The 16,496-nt window shown below is 38.8% G+C and overlaps 1 protein-coding gene across 3 annotated transcripts in view; it reads right to left on the bottom strand.

Moving 5' to 3' along the window:
• Positions 1 to 90: 90 nt before the first annotated feature.
• The window catches only part of LOC134755166 (stress-activated map kinase-interacting protein 1), a 35,754-nt gene continuing 19,348 nt past the window's right edge, over positions 91 to 16,496 (bottom strand). For all 3 annotated transcript variants that reach the window (XM_063691667.1, XM_063691669.1, XM_063691668.1), the window contains exons 2-7: positions 15,094 to 15,477; positions 14,163 to 14,394; positions 13,560 to 13,662; positions 13,086 to 13,270; positions 11,729 to 11,864; positions 91 to 7,655 (exon numbers count right to left, since the gene is read on the bottom strand). In XM_063691667.1, the coding sequence (XP_063547737.1) occupies positions 7,459 to 7,655; positions 11,729 to 11,864; positions 13,086 to 13,270; positions 13,560 to 13,662; positions 14,163 to 14,394; positions 15,094 to 15,477 (1,237 nt within the window). In that variant the 3' untranslated portion in view covers positions 91 to 7,458. The remainder of the gene's footprint in view (positions 7,656 to 11,728; positions 11,865 to 13,085; positions 13,271 to 13,559; positions 13,663 to 14,162; positions 14,395 to 15,093; positions 15,478 to 16,496) is intronic.

Below are 16,496 nucleotides of genomic sequence, written 5' to 3'. Positions count from 1 at the left end.
ATAGTATTGTTCCTCCGAGGTCCGAGGCGCCATCTAAGGGTGTAACAGATGAAGAGGTCCTATTTCGATAAGGAATAAATAACCAAAGTATATAGATAACAATTATATTTGCACTCAGCATCAAGTTCCAATCATGCCTCAATCACTACACAACAAAACTAATTTACAAAAAAATATAATCTATTGTAAATACTTTAACAGTTACTGATAAATATTTATTTTTGTCAGTGTATGTAGTTTTGTTTGGCAGTGGAATTCATAGTTAGTTCTAAGCGTTGTGCTTATATTAATGATAAAGTAAAGCTGTTAAGTCAGCAGCAGAAGTTGCTGAGCGGGCGAGGTGTTCAAAATGAACTTGACGCGACTTCTTTGTTAACAGAATAAGAGCGTATCAAGGTAATTTTGAACACCTCGCCCACTTAAGCAACTTCTGATGCTGACTATACTTCTGTATACTGAGTGTATCGCATTATGCTCTGAAAAACATCGTAGTTTTATATAATATTAATTAGTATTCGTGGTAGATTTTGCCTCACGGTGGCCGTTTTATGAAGGTTGTAAACATTGGCATTTTAAGTACGGCTACCATGAGTTGACACTTGACGTTTACGCTAGCGACAGCTCCTTCCAATGAGGGTTAACTGGGTCTATGGCACTTAAGACCACTGTGTTCGCTGTGATAATGACTCAACGAAGTATTTTTACATTTGTAGCTTATTGCGAGGTCTACAGCTCACAGATCCACTAGTAAAATTTGCACAACTAATTAACTTATCACAAATCGTTAACTTATTAGAGACCATTTAACGACGAGCTCAAATAATTAAAAAAACGTTAAATAATTTCTACCACCATGTTTTTTCAAAGCATATTAGCGATTAGCGATATTGCTTGTTTGCTTATTATTTTATTATAAAAAAAGTCAGTTTCATCAGCTGTAAGAGGATCAACTAGTGAAACTAAGTGTAAATCCTTGATTTGGATGATTATTTTATTTCTTAAATGATTCTTTATCTGTAGCAAAAATTAGACTTAAGGCACCGAGAAATTTATTATTGGGTCAATCAACTTTTTTTTTAATTAGGGTAGGGTAGGAAACAGTGGCTTGGAAAAAAATTGCCGGGTACAGTAGCTCACTCAACCTAATTCCAACATGATAAAGGCGATATTGGGGCGACTGAGCCACTGTTCGAACTGAGCCACTGTTTCCTACCCGACCCTATTCTATACTTAAACCAATAATTAAAAGTTGATTTACCCATAAAGTACAAACATAGTGGAGACAGTTGAAAAAGTTGATCCTCTTTAACACTTGTTATTATTATCATAGTACTATCTTGTAAAAGTTAAAATGAATGTAAAATTTAATTTTAATGCATGGATTCGATTTTAACCCCAGCCAGCAGCAAAGTATAAGCAGATTTTTTATCTAAATATTGAACAGTTTCAACTAACGTGTATTTTATATATCAGATAATAAAATTAGTTTACCGAATGTATTAATAAGCGCGCGATTGTTTTCAATATCAGAATCGGAACGTTTATTGGTAAAAGCAATATTATTTTACGTCAGGAATTGGGTAGGTACATTACCTATATAATATTTATAATATTTTATGCGATAAACGCAGCGCTGTAAGCATGCGATCAACGGAATGTTGGAAAAATATCATTTTACATTAGATAATCTAATGAGTCTAATAACACTATATTGTTTGAAGCGGTAAACATAGCGGTAAGCGCATTGTCATTTTTCATAAGCACATTCCGTTCAACGTTCCGCATAAAACAATCGCGCGCTTTAAATCTGCCTAATAGAATTTTAGTACAATCGCCATGAGATATATCGTAGCGGCCAAGGTGTTAACAAATATCATAACACGCCTCTATTGTCAAGGCAGTTAGGGTGCTTGTTCAGATATATTTGAGCACCTCGGCCGCTCCGATATATCCGATGGCGACTGTACAAACAGGTGGATGGTGATGGATTCTCAAATGTGTAAATCAAATAAGTGATCCTCATTAAAATCGAATCACTTAGCATAACAGCAGTAACTCATTTTGAATTGTACACTGTACTTGTACGATATGTTCTACAATTGAAAGAAATTTCGAAATGCGTTACTGCTCTTAAGGGGCCCACTGATTACCAGCCCGCCGGACGTTATCGGACTGTCAGTTGTTCGGAACCGTGAAACTTTTATTCTAACTGACAGGTTTATATCGTCCCGCGGACTGATAATCAGTCTCTTCCCCTCAGTCCCCCTCAGGCACACGCATACTAGAGGTCAACATTTTTTTTTGACCAGCAGTTCCTAAAAAACAAATCCCGGGGGGGTCAAATGTACCCCACCTTATACGTTATGAAGTTTGTTTATAAACATGTACCTAGACTATGAATATTAAATACAACCTTACTAACTTAGTACATCGGATTATGTTAATTATACATAACAAACCAGTTATCAACTTTTGAATGTCTAACGAGTTCTAAATGACTATTGAACATTTGGACACTGTTTTGACATATTAGTATTAATGATGTTGAGAACATAGTAACAAATACAGTGGAACCTCGATTATCCGAACCCCTAAATTAACCGAAATTTTTATTATGCGAATTAGTTCGGATAATCGAGGTTTTATTCTATAGTATGTAGTACCAAAGAGAAGTGATTGTAATAGAGAGGTCTAAGAAAAAAACGTGCCCTTTAATTTGACATATGGAGCTGTACATCGCCATCTCGTTTACCTGTAAATTCGAAGCACGAAATTGTCTTAAATTTTACACATATTACTCAATCAATGTATCTTTGGTAGTACATAAATATTTGATTCTGACTATAGCTCAATCTTTTCTGTCCATCTTTAATATTATGCAAAAATGAGACCTAGTTAGATTGCTATACTTAGGAAGTATTAATAATATAATTGCAACGAAGACACACCCTGAACACAGCGGTTGGCTTATATGTAGAAATACTTAATATTATAATAGTAACAATAAAAATGTGTAAAGTCAGTAGAGGCATTTGCAATTATAGGGTAAATGCAATTACTTTAGAACTACACTTCAGAAAGTACATGCTATTCCATCGAAAGTGGAAGCGTCCGTGTCCGGGTTATAATATAGGAGGTAATTTTAGGGTAATTTATTATGTACAATGTCATATTGTTCTGTCTTAGTTTTAGTTTAGTTTAGTTTTTAGTTAATTTAAATGTAAATTGATGTATGTACAGTCGCCATCAGATATATCAGAGCGTGGTGCTCAAAATATCTGAACGCGCACTCTAACGCCTTGACAATAGAGGCGTGTTCAGATATTTGTTAGCACCTCGGGCGCTCCGATATATCTGATGGCGACTGTATTAATATGAATAAATGTTTACTTAATAAAAAAAAATAGGTTTATCCTACTATAGTTGCTTTTGCCCCATGGCTTACAATTACCCCATCCGACATTATACAAGTAACTTATGCAGATTCGTAGTACCTATTTTATTTTACATTTCTTTTGCGTATGCAGAGACATTCATAATCAAATATACAATCAGACATTTGCATTTGCATTTGACATTTTGAAAGACCTCCATCTACACTAGCGCCCCTAGCGTCGAAATTAAACGCGTTAGCCCTCATTCACCGTGGAATTCATATAAAAGTGTATACATACAATTATATAATTAATAATATAACAAAGACATTCAAAATTCAAATGTAATATATAACAGATGACTCACGTTTATACATCGCCTCAAAGATATAAAGTGGCACAGGACAGTGTTGGCCGAACGTTAATTGCAAATTAACCATTAACCAGTACAAATTGTACCGTAAACCGTAACGGACGGTTACAGTTTACGGTACAATTTGTACTGGTTAATGGTTAATTGCATTAACGTCGGGGCCAACACTGGCACAGGAACATCTTGACCGCATTTTGAGCACTTTACATGTAACTGTATGTAAACTAAACAACAACAAAATAGGAACATGCATTGTAAATATATTGCTAAGCGCAATATACAAGGTAAGCATAAAAAATGCTTATTTAGAAGTCATTCAAATCACTTTTTACACTTGGCTTACTATGAAGCCTAGAGGGCGTCACTTTTAGTATATTTAATAATTTTAAATTGCAATAATTTCTGTTCTATTTCTAATAAATGAAATAACCAAAGATATGGTGGAAAGTGGCGCCTCTAGCGGAGATAAATAGAAACAAGATTACTAGTCATGCAACTTAACCTTAACGGGTCTTCACATAAAGTTCTAAATAAAGTAACACGTAAAACACCTCGTGAGGTAAATACATGAAATGTATTTTTCTAAAAGCTACCGCTGTTTTAGTCCAATACTGTATATAATTTAAACTATAAATTATAGTGTTTTTCAAACGGGAAGGGTAGGGGGTAATTTTTTTTATTCCATCCAGCAGTGTTGGCCGAACGTTAATTGGAATTAACCATTATACCAGTACAAATTGAACCGTAAACCGTAACGGACGGTTACAGTTTACGGTTCAATTTGTACTGGTTAATGGTTAATTGCATTAACGTTTTGGCCAACACTGCCACCCAGGGTAGGTCTGTGATAAGATATTTGTTCCTAAGCCATGGATGTTTTTTTATGTATATAAGTATTTGTATATATATCGTTATCTGAGTACCCACAACACAAGCCTTCTTGAGCTTACTGTGGGACTTGGTCAATTTGTGTAATCCGGTCCCGATAATATTTATTTAAATATTTTATTTTTTTAAAAGGTTAAAATTCCTTTGACATAAGCTGACCGTTCATGTTAGAATATCAAAAGTCTTCATTACGTACTTAAAAGTCGACGCAACGATATGTATACCATTTTACACCTTATCACAATGGGATAAAATTGTATTTACTAAGTTTACTTTTCAGTATTGAATTAAAACAGCAATTAAAATAACAACAATAAAATATAGCTAACAGAACTATAACTATCTCTTTTCGCCTGATTCTACATACAATCGGTTTGTACTAATGGAAGATCGGCAGAAAAAAAAATGTATACAGTTGTAAATAAAACACAAGAAAAATGTAAAAATAAAACATACTTAATTATGGTACAACCGTAAAAGTTGTAACAGACGGGCGTATAGGACCACGACCTGGGTCCGAACCGAGGCCTTTTCGATCGTGTGGAAGGTGGTCCGCCGTACGTCTGTTAAGGACGCAGCTATAAGTGAGAGCGCGAAAGAGATATGCCAACCGGACCAAGGTACGCCCCTCTATAACAGTTTTAATGCAGGAATTTTTTTCCGGCACCCACGACCTCAAAATAAGGGAGTTTGCAACAGTCAAAATAAAATGCTGGCTTTGGCTGTATACAGATATAGGTGCTCACACTCAACTCACACAATAAAAATTCCATTCGTGACAGCTTTCTTGAATCAACCTGTATGTACATACATCATAGAAAATATGACTAAGCAGTACCGAGTGTTCATAGAAACATCATTAACTTAAGTAATATCTGCTGGTAGTTGAGAGTCGGTTTATGATATTAGCACTTGTTGATCGCCTTTTGGACAATAAGTTAAAGCATGCAAAGTATATAATAGTTGATTCTTAATTCCTAAGAATGTTGCTCATACACTGGCAGTTACATAACATTCTGTGACAGGGACATGCTATCATATTGTCCCTGTCACACGGTATTATATAACTGCCAATGTGGTAGCACCATAAGAATATAGTAAAATGTTGTCAGAGAGGAAAATAATGATCAGTCTCATAAGATGACGGATTAAGAAACATAGTTAAAATATAAGTTTAAAATAACATACAGCGTGCATTTTTCATACGGGCAAATATTTTAAACGCGTTTTTAAAGTAAACCTAAAACATCAGTTAAAATTTGAATTCGTATAAAATTCGTATTTCATAAAATGATATAAACGTATTATTTACATGAAATCTTCGGTAAATTATGTTTTGATTAAGTCTAATCGATCTGTTTTTAAAAGTGCTTGAAATCCATATAATATATAAACTTAAAATGAATATTGCACTTAATACTCTATCTTTTACTGGTAAGATTTAAAATCGAATGGCATTTAATTTTTTTGTGCCACTGTTCATGATAAGTAACGATTATGCTCATATGAGAAATATACACGGTATTTGAGATAGTCTTAGTTTTTCGATTGCATGTTTTTATATTAAATACTTAAATAAACGCTTAGCCACCAGTGTTGGCCGAACGTTAATTGCAATCAACCGTTAACCAGTACAAATTCAACCGTAAACCGTAACGGACGGTTACAGTTTACGGTTCAATTTGTACTGGTTAGCCACAGTACATATAACATAAAGCAGTATATCAACTACGGGAACAATTTTATTATTATGAACTTTGTAAGTATTATTTGTTTACCAAATAATATTAAGTTTCACTAGTGTTATTTTTTATATTAACCATTATACGTTAATTTAGCGTAAAGTTAATATAGATGCAACAATCAAATGGATTATTATAATTATTGTTTTTTAAATGTCCCTCGGTCGACGAGACAAAAAAAAACAACGAGAAAAGATGAATTATGGCAAGAATGTCGCGCATGACATGATGAAGAGCTGATCACTTACTGACGTTTCAACTAGGGCTTCCAATATCATAAGATAAGATAGAATAGATCAAGATAAGTCTGCAACGAGTTTGATATCACACGCAGGCCATGTTATTTTAAACGTCAAACTTCTATGAAATTATAACGTATAAATAACACTTGCACTGCGTATGCTATTAACTCTAGCGACATTATTTGATTGACCAATGTCCTTTTTTTATTATCTTTAAAATCCTCATTCTAATGTTTTAAAAATACTCGTATGACGTATACACACTTTTTAAAAAAAGTTAAAATGTTTTAAAAATACACATTATTCACACACTATTTACACATGTTCCTAATTAAAGCGGATTAAAAAATATTGAACTTAGCTTGATCAATGTCAATATTATTGTTTGGTTGTAAAAAGGTGAAAAATTTAAATATATCATAATAAGTTAAAAATTTGAAAACGTCTTGGTTAATTTAAAGCTATTTAAGACGTATGTGCTGTAATATTAAGAATAACGAGTTCTCAATGTTTAATAAAAATCCTAGTTTATATTCAATACCGGGGTCCCGGGGATGATGAAGTTTTTCGGTATTAATACCGGTATTTGGAAGCCCTAGCTGCAACATATCACGCGCGATAGGCAAGGAATCGTGTGTTAAATTAAATCAGACCCGCGCACGTTCTCTAATCCATAAAAAGCCTGCATAATTTTTATGGACAATCCGACACCTGCAACACCAGAGGGAGGGCAAGCGCGTTGCGGCATTTAGGATGGGACGGGATGTTCTCGCGTTCAAACGTAGTTGACCTACTGCCTCAAACTATATGTATACACTGTGGCCTTAAAAGTAAACTAGTTAGCTGCTAGTCATATGTTTCGAATGGAAACTCCTCCTAGCCTGATGTTTTTTCTCCTTGGCGGTCTTGTACTCTCTCCTGCACGGGCTGTTCCGGAACTCGAGAATGGTGTTGACTTTCTCGACAATCTCTTTGGCGGTTTGGTGGTCGCATTCGAAATCGTGGGACTTGTAGTTCGTGTGGGAGTGGAAGAAACCTGAAACGGTCGGTAGATACGGTTAACTTATGTTTTTGGTGTCGAGCGTATGGTCCGCTCACTACGGTCTAATAGGGGGATTACTGCAATGTTCTGCCACAGGAGTGCAGCACTAGCCCCTTTAGGAAACCATAGAGTAACTTATACATACTGTGCCTTTAACAGTTTTTTGACAAGTTTTCAGAGACAATAAAATATAACATTGATGCATCAAGGCGGTTTGTTTACATAGGACCCACCGGGAAACGCGAATCCGAAATTTCGCTATCTGCCTCTTTATTGCTCGAATATGCAAGAGAGGCAGAGATGTTAGATAACGAAATTTCGTAATATTCCCTATTGACCGTGGAAGCCGCAGCTTACTAGTTCATAGCTTATTCAGTTTTGGGAAGGAATATGAGACTTTTCGCTTTATTGCTTTGCTTAGGAAAATTGTGGTGGCCCAAAGAAAATACAACTTTTGTTCCCACAAAAAAAAACCTTTTTCTACAGCCTTTCTTTACCCTTTTTTTGTAATGTACAGTGAGCTGCAGAAATAACTGACCCTCCTGTATAGAAGTTTGTTTGTAAGGGGAGTCAGCTGGCTGACTGTATACTACACGCGGCCGTAGACAGATGGCGCTGTCACGGAATATGCGATGTGGCATACCATCCAATAGGGACCAACAGTCGAACACCAAACTGTGTAACATAATAAAAAAAAAAAAAAACTAGGAAAAAAAAGCAAGAAATTTAAAGAGCAACCAAAGGGAGTTTGTGTACACTATCCTGAACACGCATTTGTTGCTCTTGCCCTGTCATCACAGTGCGTCAGACAGAGACAGCTAGAGACAGACATGCTATAGACACTATAGTTGTACTTACTTGTAGTACGATCGAATGTGGACGGTTCCTGTTCGTCTGTGTACACGATCCTGAACACGCATTTGTTGCTCTTGCCCTGTCATCACAGTGCGTCAGACAGAGACAGCTAGAGACAGACATGCTATAGACACTATAGTTGTACTTACTTGTGGTACGATCGAATGCGGACGGTTTCTGTTCGTCTGTGTACACGATCCTGTACACGCATTTGTTGCTCTTGCCCTGTCATCACAGTGCGTCACACAGAGACAGCTAGAGACACGGACATGCTATAGACACTATAGTTCTACTTACTTGTAGTACGATCGAATGTGGACGGTTCCTGTTCGTCTGTGTATACGATCCTCAACACGCATTTGTTGCCCTTGCCCTGTCATCACAGTGCGTCAGACAGAGACAGCTAGAGACAGACATGCTATAGACACTATAGTTGTACTTACTTGTGGTACGATCGAATGCGGACGGTTTCTGTTCGTCTGTGTACACGATCCTGAACACGCATTTGTTGCTCTTGCCCTGTCATCACAGTGCGTCAGACAGAGACAGCTAGAGACAGACATGCTATATACACTATAGTTGTACTTACTTGTAGTACGATCGAATGTGGACGGTTCCTGTTTGTCTGTGTATACGATCCTCAATACGCATTTTTTGCCCTTGCCCAGTCACAATGCGTCAGACAGAGACAACTAGACAGATAGACATGCTATAGACACTATAGTTGTACTTACTTGTGGTACGATCGAATGTGGACGGTTTCTGTTCGTCTGTGTACACGATCCTGAACACGCATTTGTTGCTCTTGCCCTGTCATCACAGTGCGTCAGACAGAGACAGCTAGAGACAGACATGCTATAGACACTATAGTTGTACTTACTTGTAGTACGATCGAAAGTGGACAGTTCCTGTTCGTCTGTGTATACGATCCTCAACACGCATTTGTTGCCCTTGCCCAGTCACAATGCGTCAGACAGAGACAACTAGACAGATAGACATGCTATATACACTATAGTTGTACTTACTTGTAGTACGATCGAATGTGGACGGTTCCTGTTCGTCTGTGTACACGATCCTGAACACGCATTTGTTGCTCTTGCCCTGTCATCACAGTGCGTCAGACAGAGACAGCTAGAGACAGACATGCTATAGACACTATAGTTGTACTTACTTGTGGTACGATCGAATGCGGACGGTTTCTGTTCGTCTGTGTACACGATCCTGTACACGCATTTGTTGCTCTTGCCCTGTCATCACAGTGCGTCACACAGAGACAGCTAGAGACACGGACATGCTATAGACACTATAGTTCTACTTACTTGTAGTACGATCGAATGTGGACGGTTCCTGTTCGTCTGTGTATACGATCCTCAACACGCATTTGTTGCCCTTGCCCTGTCATCACAGTGCGTCAGACAGAGACAGCTAGAGACAGACATGCTATAGACACTATAGTTGTACTTACTTGTGGTACGATCGAATGCGGACGGTTTCTGTTCGTCTGTGTACACGATCCTGAACACGCATTTGTTGCTCTTGCCCTGTCATCACAGTGCGTCAGACAGAGACAGCTAGAGACAGACATGCTATATACACTATAGTTGTACTTACTTGTAGTACGATCGAATGTGGACGGTTCCTGTTTGTCTGTGTATACGATCCTCAATACGCATTTTTTGCCCTTGCCCAGTCACAATGCGTCAGACAGAGACAACTAGACAGATAGACATGCTATAGACACTATAGTTGTACTTACTTGTGGTACGATCGAATGTGGACGGTTTCTGTTCGTCTGTGTACACGATCCTGAACACGCATTTGTTGCTCTTGCCCTGTCATCACAGTGCGTCAGACAGAGACAGCTAGAGACAGACATGCTATATACACTATAGTTGTACTTACTTGTAGTACGATCGAAAGTGGACAGTTCCTGTTCGTCTGTGTATACGATCCTCAACACGCATTTGTTGCCCTTGCCCAGTCACAATGCGTCAGACAGAGACAACTAGACAGATAGACATGCTATATACACTATAGTTGTACTTACTTGTAGTACGATCGAATGTGGACGGTTCCTGTTCGTCTGTGTACACGATCCTGAACACGCATTTGTTGCTCTTGCCCTGTCATCACAGTGCGTCAGACAGAGACAGCTAGAGACAGACATGCTATATACACTATAGTTGTACTTACTTGTAGTACGATCGAATGTGGACGGTTCCTGTTCGTCTGTGTATACGATCCTCAACACGCATTTGTTGCCCTTGCCCAGTCACAATGCGTCAGACAGAGACAACTAGACAGATAGACATGCTATAGACACTATAGTTGTACTTACTTGTGGTACGATCGAATGTGGACGGTTTCTGTTCGTCTGTGTACACGATCCTGAACACGCATTTGTTGCTCTTGCCCTGTCATCACAGTGCGTCAGACAGAGACAGCTAGAGACAGACATGCTATAGACACTATAGTTGTACTTACTTGTGGTACGATCGAATGCGGACGGTTTCTGTTCGTCTGTGTACACGATCCTGAACACGCATTTGTTGCTCTTGCCCTGTCATCACAGTGCGTCAGACAGAGACAGCTAGAGACAGACATGCTATAGACACTATAGTTGTACTTACTTGTAGTACGATCGAAAGTGGACAGTTCCTGTTCGTCTGTGTATACGATCCTCAACACGCATTTGTTGCCCTTGCCCAGTCACAATGCGTCAGACAGAGACAACTAGACAGATAGACATGCTATATACACTATAGTTGTACTTACTTGTAGTACGATCGAATGTGGACGGTTCCTGTTCGTCTGTGTACACGATCCTGAACACGCATTTGTTGCTCTTGCCCTGTCATCACAGTGCGTCAGACAGAGACAGCTAGAGACAGACATGCTATATACACTATAGTTGTACTTACTTGTAGTACGATCGAATGTGGACGGTTCCTGTTCGTCTGTGTATACGATCCTCAACACGCATTTGTTGCCCTTGCCCAGTCACAATGCGTCAGACAGAGACAACTAGACAGATAGACATGCTATAGACACTATAGTTGTACTTACTTGTGGTACGATCGAATGTGGACGGTTTCTGTTCGTCTGTGTACACGATCCTGAACACGCATTTGTTGCTCTTGCCCTGTCATCACAGTGCGTCAGACAGAGACAGCTAGAGACAGACATGCTATAGACACTATAGTTGTACTTACTTGTGGTACGATCGAATGCGGACGGTTTCTGTTCGTCTGTGTACACGATCCTGAACACGCATTTGTTGCCCTTAGCTTCCATTATTTGACACCAGGCTATAGAGTCGATGCTGTGCATGAAGTACTTCGGTTTTAGCTGTAACAATAATGTATTGTGCCATAATAAAATAACTAACAATGCAGAAATCGGGTTAAAGATATTTTTATTTGTCTCAAAAGAAATATTACATTTCACTTAATGAGATAGGTCAATACATGCAAAAATTATGTTGGCTACTGAGCGTTAACAGTATTGCAAAATACATATTATGTTTTTTTAGAGGGACAGTAATAACAAAATGAGCAAAACAATAATAACCTATAAAACATTTTAACTTTCTAAGCTTTCTACAGAGACCTCTCGTAGACCTCCGCAGGGAGGACACGCGTTCAATCTCTATGTGCGTACGTCTTTATACGAAAATATGCGTGTGTTTATTGGCAACAAAGATAGATATAACTCCGTAATAGATGGATACAGTCTAAGGAAAAAACGTGCCTCGAAAATCAAGAAAATTTGATTCTCGTTCAGAGGGCGCTACTAGTTTTGGCCTACAGTCGTATAGATGGCGTTGACGGTTTCGTTTGTTATTTAACAATTTTAACGCATATCAGTGAAAGAACATGGGTCAAAATCATAAAAATAATTAATGCAAATAAAAAAAAATCATTTATCTATATTTAAATACATTCTATCGTATTTTTATAAATCTTCATTTTTAGTTTTAAAGTGTGTCGACAGATGGCAGTGAATTTACTGTGGTTACAAAATTTACTATGACAGTACCGCTCTAGTATAAGTTACTCTATGTTGGCAACGAGTTACACATAAAAAACATGGCAACGAGTTACACAGATAACAGACTCTAAAATACTCTAAATGATCACATAATAAAATATTCTAAACTTTTCTGTAAATTTGTACAGTCGCCATCAGATATATCGGAGCGGCCGAGGTGCTAACAAATATCTGAACACGCCTCTATTGTCAAGGCGCTAGGTGCGTCTTCAGATATTTTTAAGCACCTCGGCCGCTCCGATATATCTACGCTCGAGCGACCGACTTCAGCGTGAAATCAGGCCTTATTGTAGTGTGCTTGACCGCTAGTGAGGGTCCCTTTGTTTGACATAATTATTGAAAGTCATAATGTAATGATTGTCATATTATCATTAGTCATAATTCTGAAACCGTTAACTTTTCAAGATTATCCTCGGGTTATCCTATAGATAGGTATGTGTATATAGGTTAGGTATGTATGGTGGTAGTTTATTCTCGACGGTTCTGTATAACGCTCGTGTATAAAGTGTCGGCACTCACCCAGTGCGTGTGCTTGCTGTTGGCGAGCGGCTCCACCTCGACCCTGTCTATGGACACACCGAGCTGTATCAGCGTGTTGGCCATGATTCGCCGCAGCATGTGCACCCTGTATGCCTTGTACTGCGGGGCGGAGGTCGCCATAGCGTGGGAGTGGAGCTTGTCCAGATCGTCCGCTTTTTTGAGGCCTGCGAAAGTAACAGTTATATACTGATTTAAACTAACACGAGACTTAATCGCGTACAAACTTACGTTTATTTATGGCCTGACGTTTCGAACGTGACGTTACGTTCGCGGTCACAGGCAGACTGGCGAGGAATTGTATCAACATCTTCTTGCCGCGCGGGTTTTGCGAACTACCCGCACTTGATCTTGATTATTAACTTGTACGCTGGGGTTGTCACTTTGCTTACATACAACAATTTTAACGACTTCAAATACTATGACTTTATTGTATAAGATGATGATATTATTTACCTTCGTTGACCGCCTCTAGAGCATTCTTGACCGCTTCAGAGGTAGCGCTGCCGCCCGTGTTGTGTCTTGAAGGATTCTGGTGACTGTGCCCCGAATCGCTAACCTAATAAAAAAATAACATATTACTGATTATCGCAGACTTTCTTCACAATGTTTAGTTATTCCACACAATACAAGAATTTGGAGGATAGTTATTTTTTTAGGACGTTTATGACGGGACGTGACGCTTGCATAGTTTATCATTTGCCAAGTCGGTCCACATTAAAAAAGAGTCTTACTCTACTTGTAACACTTACTATCGGGCACAGATTCGTGTGAAATCGCGTGTTACCTTGAACATAGGAAAGTTGAACCCGTGGAACCCCGTGGCGTCCTCGGGCAACGAGCTAGTGACGTTGTCGTCTCTCTTGTTGAGCTCGATGAGTCTTTGTCGTACTCTTACTACGAGTATGATGTGTAAAATCGCTTGTTACCTTAGGAAAATTGAACCCCTGGAACCCCGAGGCGTCCTCAGGCAGCGAGCTAGTGACGTTGTCGTCTCTCTTGTTGAGCTCGATGAGTCTTTGTCTTACTCTTACTATGATGTGTAAAATCGCTTGTTACCTTAGGAAAATTGAACCCCTGGAACCCCGTGGCGTCTTCGGGCAGCGAGCTAGTGACGTTGTTGTCGTCTCTCTTGTTGAGCTCGATGAGGCCGAGGCACGTGAAGCCGAACTTGGCGCAGGGCTCGTGCGCGTCTAGGCAGGGGAACGCGAGGTCCACGTCACCGTCGTCTTCGGCGATACAGAGACCATACTCATTTATGTTGCCAAGGGATATGTCCGGGTGCTCGATGCTGGAATAAATTAATATGAGAGAAAGTGCCTTAAAACTTCAAGTTAGCTCATTTTACTTAAAGGAAACATTCTTTTATTTTTAAAAAGAAAACTGCATTCAAAAAAGCACCAGTTTCATAGTGGAAACTTGTCAAAAAACTGTTTAAGGCATTAAGTTACTCTATGGTTTAGGATGTGCACTAGTGCTGCACTGTGGCGGCAGAACATTGCAGTAATATTTCCTATTTAATATTTATTAAGTTTGCTTCCGATTTCGAGCGCCATCTTGATAGTTAGCCTCGTGATTAATTCCTTTGTTTTTTGCTCATTAATATTGTTTAAAGTGTAATATTGATATCTTAATATACAGTAAACTAATGTGGTAGTGTGCAGTCAATGGAGAATTAATCTTGAAGAACGTTTAGCCCTCATTTTGGAGTCAACGGCCGGTAGCCCACGTGTTTCTTGTAAAGTCCAGCTATCGCTTTACAAGAGCTCGTAAAATCACTATACACTGTCTTTTACTACTTTCTTCTTGTCTTTTACTTGTTTTAGTAGTATTTAAAGATTAAGACCTTGATACTGGCGAAATAGTCCCACTGGACTGAAGCCATCATTTTAAAAGAATGAATGAATTTATTAATTTTGTAACTAAAAGTGATATAAGGAAAACTTTAAAATAAAAAGACTTGGGTTGCTCCAAATCGAACACTAGTTACCTGTACTTGTAGCACGTGAATCCGATCAAATCCTTTATCCTAGCCGTCGCGATCACGCACACCACCAACGGATAGTTATGATACTTTTCCGATACCTTCATAAATATCTTAAACATCTTCGTCTGCAACCCCAACTGCGCCGTGCCATCAAACTTGGCATACTCCAAATACTGCATATGGGGTAATTCCGGACATTTCTCCATAAGCTCCGTTAGCATGGACCTCTGTTTAGGTTTTCTTATTACCATTTTGGTAAAATTGTCGGCGATCTGGTCTTCGGTGAGCTCGGTGAATGAGTCATCCCATTTTATTACTTTTATTTTTGATGCCTTCTTTAGTGCTTGCTCCTTTTTGTCGAGCCACTGTGCTGTGTTGGATCTTTGTCTGAAATTAAAAAGATATTTGTATTAACTGTCTTTGTGTGATAAGGAAGGATCCTGGATGAAAATATAAGTCATCAATCATCATTTTGCATTATTTTCGAGAACAGGCGGGTTCACACAGAGCGAGCATACGCGCGAGGCAATTTCCTCGTGCACAAAACGGCCAGTGTAGACGTGCCTCGGCCGAAGCGGCGCGCGCGAGGCACGTCTAAAAATGTCGATACAACACGCGCGCCTCGGCCGTCGTCGTCACTTCTACACTGGCCGTTTTGTACGCGAGAAAATTTCCTCGCTCTGTGTGGAGTTGTAGACCCGGCTAATTATTTTTCTGCTGTAAGGTACCAGCGCCAAAGAAGGCCCATCGTTTTGTTTCTTGTTTAATATGAACTTGCAGTTTCGTCTATAGTTCTAGCGAACATGAACGCAAAATTTGAACTCATTCGCACTTATAAAAGTATAAAATTTTGAAAGTAGGCAAACATTAGAACCGGGCATCCTTTGGCGCGGGTATTTCGGCCCCGTGAGTCAAACCGGGGATCCAGTAGACCTAGTCGGCGATTGCGGGATAACTTGGACTCCTTTTTGAGAGACTGGCCAGATGTAGCTCAAAACCGGGAGGAGTGGAAGAAGAGGGAGAGGCCTTTGCCCGGCAGTGGGACACAGTAGGCTCGCAATAATAATAAATTTTAAACAACGAAAACATAACAGAGAGATATACGTTACATAAATGTTTATGCCAAGTTTTCGACTTAAAATACGTGAGTGACCCGTTATTAATATAGCAAGTTTCATGTAATTTAAGAATGTATGTTTTACAATGAGCGTAACTTCGTTTGTATGGGAGCGGCCTTTTGGCGGCAGATTCGTGTGACCTTTAAATTCATTTAAAATTATCAATGAGTTAAATGATAAAATGCGTTATACTTTTATTTCTGTGACTGTTAAATCATAATAGGCAATAATAAATATAATGTTGACTCCATTTAAACTTAAATAACACTTGACGCGCTTTAGAGTTTA

Source organism: Cydia strobilella, chromosome Z (genome assembly GCF_947568885.1).
Source record: "Cydia strobilella chromosome Z, ilCydStro3.1, whole genome shotgun sequence".
Classification (NCBI taxonomy): Eukaryota; Metazoa; Arthropoda; class Insecta; order Lepidoptera; family Tortricidae; genus Cydia; species Cydia strobilella.
This window is presented reverse-complemented; position numbering and strand designations above follow the sequence as displayed.